Source organism: Limulus polyphemus, unplaced genomic scaffold, assembly GCF_000517525.1.
Source record: "Limulus polyphemus unplaced genomic scaffold, Limulus_polyphemus-2.1.2 Scaffold1032, whole genome shotgun sequence".
In the NCBI taxonomy this organism is placed as follows: Eukaryota; Metazoa; Arthropoda; class Merostomata; order Xiphosura; family Limulidae; genus Limulus; species Limulus polyphemus.
The window spans coordinates 217,298-226,848 of NW_013666642.1; the positions used below are offsets into that span (position 1 = coordinate 217,298).

At 34.6% G+C, this 9,551-nt stretch overlaps 1 protein-coding gene across 2 annotated transcripts in view; it reads left to right on the top strand.

Moving 5' to 3' along the window:
* LOC106461792 (synaptotagmin-1-like) overlaps positions 1–6,844 on the top strand; it is a 91,066-nt gene extending 84,222 nt beyond the window's left edge. For both annotated transcript variants that reach the window (XM_013921648.2, XM_022388863.1), the window contains exon 7: positions 5,374–6,844. In XM_013921648.2, coding sequence (XP_013777102.1) covers positions 5,374–5,699 — 326 coding nt within the window. In that variant the 3' untranslated portion in view covers positions 5,700–6,844. The remainder of the gene's footprint in view (positions 1–5,373) is intronic.
* Positions 6,845–9,551: the final 2,707 nt, after the last annotated feature.

Consider the following 9,551-nt stretch of genomic DNA (forward strand, 5'->3'; position numbering starts at 1 on the left):
ATCGTTCTAGAAAATAGGTGGCGCCACACCAGTCACGTGACCTCGATGACGCAACAACTGTTTTTTAAAGTGAAACTGGTTATACAGTGTGCATTTATAGCCTAAAGCATCAATCTGATTATGTAGAAAAATTTAATAATTTAAAAGACATTGAATACTGTTTCATGCGAGAATACCGCTCAACGCTTGTGAAAGTATATAAATACCTCATTAATTTTTTTTGGAATTTATTATTTTTCGAGATTATCTTATATTTTAGATTGTCAGTTTCTTTCAGTGTCACTCGTCATAGATTTCACGCCTTATTTGATTTATGCTGGCTTTATAATTAACATTTTTGTAAGTTGAAACCTATTTTTTTAATTAGTTGGTTGCTTCAAATGTAAAATAACTCCTAAAATCACTTACACGCTTAGAATAGTTCTTTGAATCCTTCTGCTATCGCTAATAATAATAATTATTTGTGCTTAAACCTAATTCATTAGTTGTAACTCGTGAGGAGCATCATTTGCAAATTATTTATACCTGTTCATAAATTTTATGAATAAATTTCCTTTTTTTCAATTAAACCAAATAAAGTTTATTGGATTTAGTTATTTGATGTCGAACGTTGCTTTCAGCAACGCCACTTGCTCACCCTCCAGTATGTACGACACTGTCGTATCTCTCGTACTTCGTTGAAATATAAACTTAATATTCACAAAACTGAACTAGGTTACGAACAAACTCATTAACTCAATAACAAATCAATATCTAACACTAGTTTAACTAACACTTTATATTGTCCAAATCGTTTCCTGAATTTTCAAGGAAGTTCTAGTAATTAAGGCATCCGCTTATCGCATAATGTTAAAAACTCCCTCTAACCACTGTCGCTTGCTTCTTCGATATTGAGAAAGCATTCGACACTGTATGGCATAACGGTCTCAGGTTCCGCATGTCTGAAATGGAACTACCGAGTGGTATTATTCGCTGGTTATCCAACTTTCTGGAAGATATAAGATTTCGAATTAATGTGGAAGAAACCTAGTCGGATCATTTTACTCCTGAGGCAAGGGTCCCGCAGGGAGGGGAAGTTAGCCCGATATTTTTCATAATGCATGTTAGTAACATGTCCCTAAATGACCCGAACGAAAGCTTCGCTTCTCAGTTCGTGGACGATGTGGCAATCTGAAAAATCTCTCCAACTCCTGCAACTAACTTGCAACCTCAGAATACATGAATACTGACGGGAAAACGTAACCAAAACCACAACTACTTCTCTCCAACAAAATCAACCAAAATGTCAAAACATCCACCAATACTATATTTACAAGGAACTCGTCTCCAGAATGCCACATGAGCAAAATTCTTAGGAATAACATATGATTCAAAATTAAATTGGAATAAACATATAAATTTATGTTAGGAGTTTGTCAGGAAAAAAATCTAAGGTACATCAGCAAAAGCATTCTTAAAATTTACACAACATGTGCCAGACCAGTACTGGAATACGCATGTACAGTCTGGTACAATATATCACAAAATAAAATTAAAAATAAACTTCAAACCAAACAAAATATTAACTACAGCATTCCGCGTACTAAGAGCTACAACAGCAAAATGTCTTTATAATTATCCGAACATAGAGTACATATCTGACAAATTCCACCATATGACAATAATTTATTTCCATAAACATCTGTATAAGAACAACATTAAACATTAACTATAATAAATAAGCCAACTACAACTAGTATTTACAATATATCATTAGAATAAAATATTATGAGTGTATTAAAGGGTATTTATGTAAATACACTCCTGGTAGGCTGATATAGTGAAAAGTGTGCGATTAACAATGGAACTGTTAGTGAATGCGCAGGAAAATCGCACGGACCTAGCGCTTGTTTGTTTAAAGTTAAGTACAAATCACACAACGGACCTAGCGTCAGTGAAGTGTTAATAACGTACAGATGTTACCAGTGTATCATACATGCACATGGTCCTATTAAAGGGGTCGGGTGAAGTATTTCAAAAGAATGCAAACTCCGACCCAAGTGTAAATATAACATTTACAAATGCGAAACATCTACATAGGAGGGGGAAGAGGTCAAAATAGCACCTGACCCCCCAAAGGTCGAGAAAATAATGAAAACATAATTACAATATAGACCGGTGGTGCTCAGCGACGCCCCTGCCATGTGGAACCAAGGAGGAACACTTCGGGTTCAAAAACGAATCCTGGGAAGTTGAACATACAAAACCTAAATACAAGAGGAACTATAGGAACAGTATACTACTATAGTACAGGTAGAGATTATTAATAAATGAAGGAAATGGATATCTCTGTGAAATGGACATTTTGATTAAAAAATAAGAGGGAATCCTCAATAGCCGCAGCACTTGAAATTATTTTAGGCTCGATTAGAGCAAATTAATCTACGAGACCTTTTTTTCCCGTTTTATTAGCTATATTACTGTCGCCAGCAATATCAAGTATGAGGCGCGCGTATACCCAATTCGATTTTATTACTCATCAGGATCTTTAACATCCTACCCTCAAATTTAAATAATTTTAGGCAAGACTAGAGTAAATTAATCTTTGAGACCTTTGACGTGGTCAAACACATCAATCGAAAGGGTTTGACCTACTGAGTCCGAAACTGTAATTAGAACTCAAATCGACCAAGCAATGGCGGAGCTATGAGCTAAAAGCTTGTACTTGGAAAAAAAGAAAGAAACATTATCCACTGGATATATGACTATTCTTCCATATCTCAATTTGTATTGTTTTTGTTTTGGAAACTTCGTTTGCTAGGAAATAAAAATTCTGAAAACTTAAGATATTGAGTTGACACTGTTCACAGAAAGCCAGATGTTTTTTTCTATGTAACATGATCAGTTACTTTCATCAGTGTTATATCAGTGCGCTGTTAATAATCTCTACCTGTACCACAGTAGTATATTGTGTCTATGGTAACATGATCAGTTATTTTCTTCAGTGTTATATCAGTGCGCTGTTAATAATCTCTACCTGTACTACAGTAGTATATTGTGTCTATGGTAACATGATCAGTTACTTTCTTCAGTGTTATATCAGTGCACTGTTAATAATCTCTACCTGTACTATAGTAGTATACTGTGTCTATAGTAACATAATCAGTTACTTTCTTCAGTGTTATATCAGTGCGCTGTTAATAATCGCTACCTGTACTATAGTAGTATACTGTGTCTATAGTAACATAATCAGTTACTTTCTTCAGTGTTATATCAGTGCGCTGTTAATAATCGCTACCTGTACTATAGTAGTATATTGTGTCTATAGTAACATAATCAGTTACTTTCTTCAGTGTTATATTAATGCGTTGAAAGTAAAACATTTAATTTTCAAATTTCAAAGTTAGTGGAAAATGTGTACTAGTTTTCTGGCTTAGGTAGTGATTTACGTTAATAATGTTCTATTTTTGACCAATTAACTAGTGTTATTTGAAGCGACTACTATCACTTAAGGAATACAAATTACAGGGGATTGTGGAGAAAAATTCTGACGATCTACAATTTACAGATCAATATTTGTACTAGCTGAAAATTTGCAAGACTGGAGCGTAATTATGACGTGTCTCTTTCTTATTATGAGCCACTCTCACAAAATTGTAACTTTGAAACCGTTAGATTAAGGTTGTGTTTGGATACAGACTCAAATAATTTTTCACTTACAACTCATTGTACAGTCTTAACGATCCTAAACTCCATAAATATTTCAATTGCTAATTTCAGAGATAGTTCTATACATCTTCCTTGGCCTGTTAAGCATAGATTTCTTATAGGTAAGTCAGTGTAACAAGAGATTCTGTTACGAACGTACTACAACGTACAAGTTAAACTGAATTTCGATGTAACTGAACTGAGGAAAGAAGCTGGACATAAGGTTTCACAATGAAACAAAAATGTTTTATTTATTCAACAACGCACTAGATAAAAGCAATTCAACTCAAGTCATGTGTATGCGCAAATACAAGTGACGATCTCACTCTCCTCTGAATGGAAAGAAGGCTGAGTGAATGATATGCCTGAATGTGAATCTGAGTCCATGGTTCACTTCCCGTTGCCACAAAATGGGGGCTATGGGTGCGTTATAAGATCAAGGGTCAGATCCCACTTTTCTATTGGAGCAGCACAAGAACTGGGTGCTGTTGACTAGATGCCTTACCTATGTTGTATCTGTTCAAAATTAGATGCGGTTATTGCAAGTAGCCCTTGAGTAGCTTTGCGCGAATATCTGTAAAAACTAGCTTTAAAACTAAGTCCTGTTTTATTTTTTAGAGGAAGGCAAACGCAATACTTTGAAGGAAGAACCCTAATGTGGGAAACTAAAACTCTAAAGTTCCTCGTTTCAGTTATAGACCTTTTCGAGGAATTGCAAATATATTGGTCGTGATTGTTACAAGAGAAATCAATTTGGATTACCATGAAAGTGAATGATTGAGCTCATAAATAAATGCAGCTTGTTCCACATTGAACAGCTGGATCCCAATTCAGAGCTGGCAGTACGAAAAAAACTAAAAAAATCAATAGTTCTTGTCCAGGTGATGCGATTACTTTTTAAGGCAGCAACTTTTCAATCCTACGAGAAAGTTAAATTCAACCTAAATGCCTTGTTAACTTTGATTTTCCATTCTAGTTAGGTATCTGTTTTTCTAATTAATATTAGTTACTTTTGGCAAGAGAATTTTGTTTCATATTTTCAATAATTCATAAAAACCTTCTATATGTGATTGAGCATATATGAACTGTTGTATCTTTTTTTTTAACTGGCATATCAAAACATTTTAAAACTTTTCACACATACTTAGTGTTATGGCTTGGTTATTAGGGCGCTCTATTTGCAATCTACGGGTTGCGGAATCGAAACCCGGCGCCAAACGTGCTTGCACTTTTCGTACAGAGTAGCTCAGAGTTGGAGGTAGGCGCTGCTGGCCCTGTTGCCTTCCTTCTAGTCTGAAGCTCAAAATTAGGGACAGCAGCATATAGCAAGGTAGTTTTGCCATAAACAAACAATGTGTAATAGATGTACCCACCGCTTCTGATTAGTTAACCGAATCTTCACAAAATAGCGTTAAACATAATGTATTAACGCCAGAAATTAGTTCCCAGAATTTTTTTTTTCAAATGTGGTTTCGTTTCACTCTATAATATATATATTTTGTGATTGTCTTAAATTAAGAATATCACATTTCTTACGTCTTTGCTATATCTTTAGAATATCATATGTCGCCTCAATTCCATGTACTTATACAGAAATAAAACAAAATGTAGTGATAATAAAAGGGGTGCTTTTTAAATATCAATGCCATTAACATATACTACTTTCAAGATTTTTTTCTTTCATAGATCCGTACGTGAAAGTTGCTCTTATACAAGACAGAAAACGCCTAAAGAAAAAAAAGACCAACACTCAGCGTGGTACCCTGAATCCCGTGTTTAACGAAGCTTTGACTTTCAACGTGGCCAAAGATCAGTTGACCAACATGACTCTGGAAATGACGGTGATGAACGATAGTATTCTGGGTCAAAACGAGGTTCTTGGTCGAGTGGTCATTGGTCCACAATCCAAAGGGAACGAGGCTGCACACATGAGGGATATGTTGGTTTCGAAACGAGCTGTAGCAATGTGGCACACCTTAACTGAACCTACCGTATCCATACCTGGAAACTAAAAATAAATAAATAAAAACACTTTTCATAAGAAACACGCCCTTATTTATGGAACGAGTGACCACTTCTATCTATTTTCATTGTCTGCACAGGCGGCGGAGCCAATTTGAAAGTGATGTGGGGGTGGTGAAGAGATTTATAGGCCTACATGTGCATATAATATTGACGATTTATATATTAGTAGTGTTGTTGGGAGGAAAGGGGCGAGGGCTTCCCTCCATGTCGACAGCTTTCAATGGGAGTTTTGCCTAGCTTACCCTGTTGCTGAGATTGACATACTCTGTAAAATAGTTGGGGAAGTGACTATATTGTGTCAAAAACTAGGCTTACACCAGAAACAGTATTTTAAACAGCAGATACAGTAAGTTCTCTCAAAAAGTGGTGAATCACTTCATATCCAAACAGCCATAAATTTAACTGATATTCACCTCGTCTACCAGTTCCAGTGCCACCTGCTGTTATGATCCCCTCTCAGTCATTGATTCCATCTTTTAGTGTAAGTCTAAATATTTCTGTTTCAAGAAAAGTGGGAGTTATAGCCACCACCACCCACTTCCTCCGGCTCCGTCGCCCATGATTTGTTCCATACTGTTACACTGTAGAGAGACGTTTAAAATTTAGACTTAATAGCCAGTAATAACTTTTTTCTTAAGTAGGATATATTGTTATTAGTAAAAAATCACGCCACTTAAAATACCTTTCTGGATTATGTAAATCCACTGCACTCCAGCAAATTTTTGTGTGGTTTTGTAAAGACCATTAGATGGCGTAGTAAAGAAGGCTATTATAGTGTATAGCTTTCTGTAACATAGTTGTTCGTCTTTGCAGTAATTTCATATTTGTTACTTCAAAATATTTTAGTTTAGGTAAACGATAATACATAAAAAAAAACTTAAGTTTATTTCGTAATTTGTTGTCACGTAGTCTTCCCACCAAATATATGTAATAATTGTCATATAGTGTATGATAATTTTGAAAACCTTGATCGAGGGTTTTAGGCTATACTTTAGTGTAAAGTAGAAATAATTTAAAAGACTTGCAAATAATAGGCGCAATTATTTTAAGTTATCCTTTATCTCTGATCTTTTCAATAATACTATTGTTGTTTAGAGTGCAGTGTGCAAAAGCATTTAAAATTGTGTAACAATAAATAAAGGCATGTGTAAACTATTTAAACTACGAACATCATTATTTTTGTTGCGTTAGGCATTCTACCGGTACATACTTTTAAAGAGTTAAAAAATAATACTTTAAGAAAGCTAAAGTGTATATAAAATGAATTAGTAATGCCAGTCCAAAATAAGTTATATTTCTAATTCGCATAAAAAAGTAAAAAGCAAAACATAAACAGAGTCATATTTCAAACTATTAATTCAAAGTGAGAAGAAAAGTGTTGTGCTGTGTGCAAAGTGGAATTGTGCTCCTATTCGTATTCGCAAGTGATAACAGCAGAAACAAAATGTTATCAACTCTTCTGTTTCTTCCTTTGTTGTTTTTGGGCTCTCCCGCCAAAAGGCCTCCACTAGGTTTGGAAACACACTGCCTTAAATCATTAAGATCGTAGGACTAGGAAGTGTAAACGAAATACTTTATTATGTCTGAGTAAACCAATCTGTGGAAAATACTTTGATCATACACGACAGCTGTCCATTAAATACTAGTTTTAGTTTTGCTTTACTTGCCGTCTTTCACATGCTTCAACCCTTCTCACTACGTAGGTGGTAGGCCCTAAGTTTGAGGTCTTTACCATTGAATTTCAGTTTTGTCCGCAAATTATCCTTTGAGATAAAACATATAAAATTTGCTTTCACAATATCATGATAATTGGGGTCGTAAGAATCAAACGACTAAAGTTAGTGTACGTCTACAAAACTAGTATTTCCAGCTTTTATTAAACGACTAAAGTTAATGTATGCCTAGAAACTAGGACCTATAGCTTTTATTAAACGACTAAAGTTAATGCACGTCTAGAAACTAGGACCTATAGCTTTTATTAAACGACTAAAGTTAATGTACGCCTAGAAACTAGGACCTATAGCTTTTATTAAACGACTAAAGTTAATGTACCCCTAGAAACTAGGACTTCCGGCTTTTATTAAACGACTAAAGTTAATGCACGTCTAGAAACTAGGACCTCCGGCTTTTATTAAACGACTAAAGTTAATGTACGCCTAGAAACTAGAACTTTCGACTTTTATTTAAACGCGTGAAACAATATACATTTGCCAAATGTGGAATTACTTGAAAAAATTTAAACGTTTCGGTCATCAGGTCCAGAAAATTACAGAGTGACCTCAAATGCTATGAATATTTTAAGCTCAATGTGGCAACTACAAGTAATATAAGATTGAATTGATAGAAGAAACAGAACATGTGGATTACATAATTTTTAGCTGTTAAATAAAAAAAAAATCAAACATAAACATTTCAATTGATAGGTGTTTGATGTAAGTTGTTTACATTTTACCATTAAAGAAGTAGAGAGACAAGTAAATCATTAGGTCTCTACGTCATTTATAGATTTTTTTTCTACTTTTCATTGAAATTACAAGTTTTAGTTTTAAAAGACAATTAAGTGAACAAAAATTCACAAGTAAACATTTCAAATAAAAAAAATATTATAAAGAATTTGAATAGTTCTAAAGACAAAAACATAATTATAAAATCCGAGGTCAGAGGTTAAACAATGTCATCGAATCTGAATGTCTACACGTGTAATAACATTAATAATTATATTAAAGTTAATGAAACTTTTGAGATTGAGCAGACAAGTGTCAATAAAGGTAATTTATTGAGGTTCTGTTGCGTCATCGAATCACATGACTACTTTGACGCAACGTTTCTAGAACTATCATGTACTTTCCCCATCTAGCAAACACTAGAGCATTCGCCAAAACAAATACTATAACGAACGAACGTTAACTTCAATTATACCCCGTGACTGCAGTTCAATTACTCACTATCTATCTCACACATTACAATAATCTCCCGCGTCACGTTTTCCCCTCTTATATATACCGCCTACAATTACTCACTATCTATACAATCTGCAGTCAGAAGTATTATTGAGCACGTTCGTTGTTATAGCGTTTGTTTAGCGCGATTGTTGAAGTTGAGTGTATCGGTAAAGTTGTATTCGGAAAGAATAAACCAGTTTTATTAAGTAAAGAACTTGTGTCGCTAAAGTTTTGTCGGAATGAAGTTACGGAAAGTTAATTAACAAGCGGAGACGTAACAAATTGGTGTCAGAGAGTGGGACAAAAAAATGGAAACGAGAAGCGGCAAATCAAACTACAGCATAGCAGACTTGATGGCTGCAATACAAGAGAAGCAAAAGAAACAAGAGGAAAAAGAAAAGAAACAAGAAGAACGAGAAATTAAACAAGAAGAGAGATTACAGCAGTTGTTAGAGGAAAAAGAAAATAAACAAGAAGAGAGAAAATGAACGTAAAAAGAAACAAGAAGAACGAGAAATTAAACAAGAAGAGAGATTACAGCAGTTGTTAGAGGAAAAAGAAAATAAACATGAAGAGAGACAACGGGAGTAGCAAGAAAACCTGCAACAGTGGCAGCTCGAACAGCAAAATAAACAAGAGAGATTACAGCGTTGGAGACTTTCTTCCTGTTTCCTTTCTTGTTCCAGTTGCCACTGCTGTAATTTTTCTTCTTGTTTCTTTTCTTTTTCCTCTAACAACTGCTGTAATTTCTCTTCTTGTTTATTTTCTTTCTCCTCCAACAACTGCTGTAATCTCTCTTCTTGTTTAATTTCTCGTTCTTCTTGTTTCTTTTCTTTTTCCTCCAACAACTAGTTGCAGGAAAGTCAGCAGCAACTACAGGAAAGTCAACAACAGTGG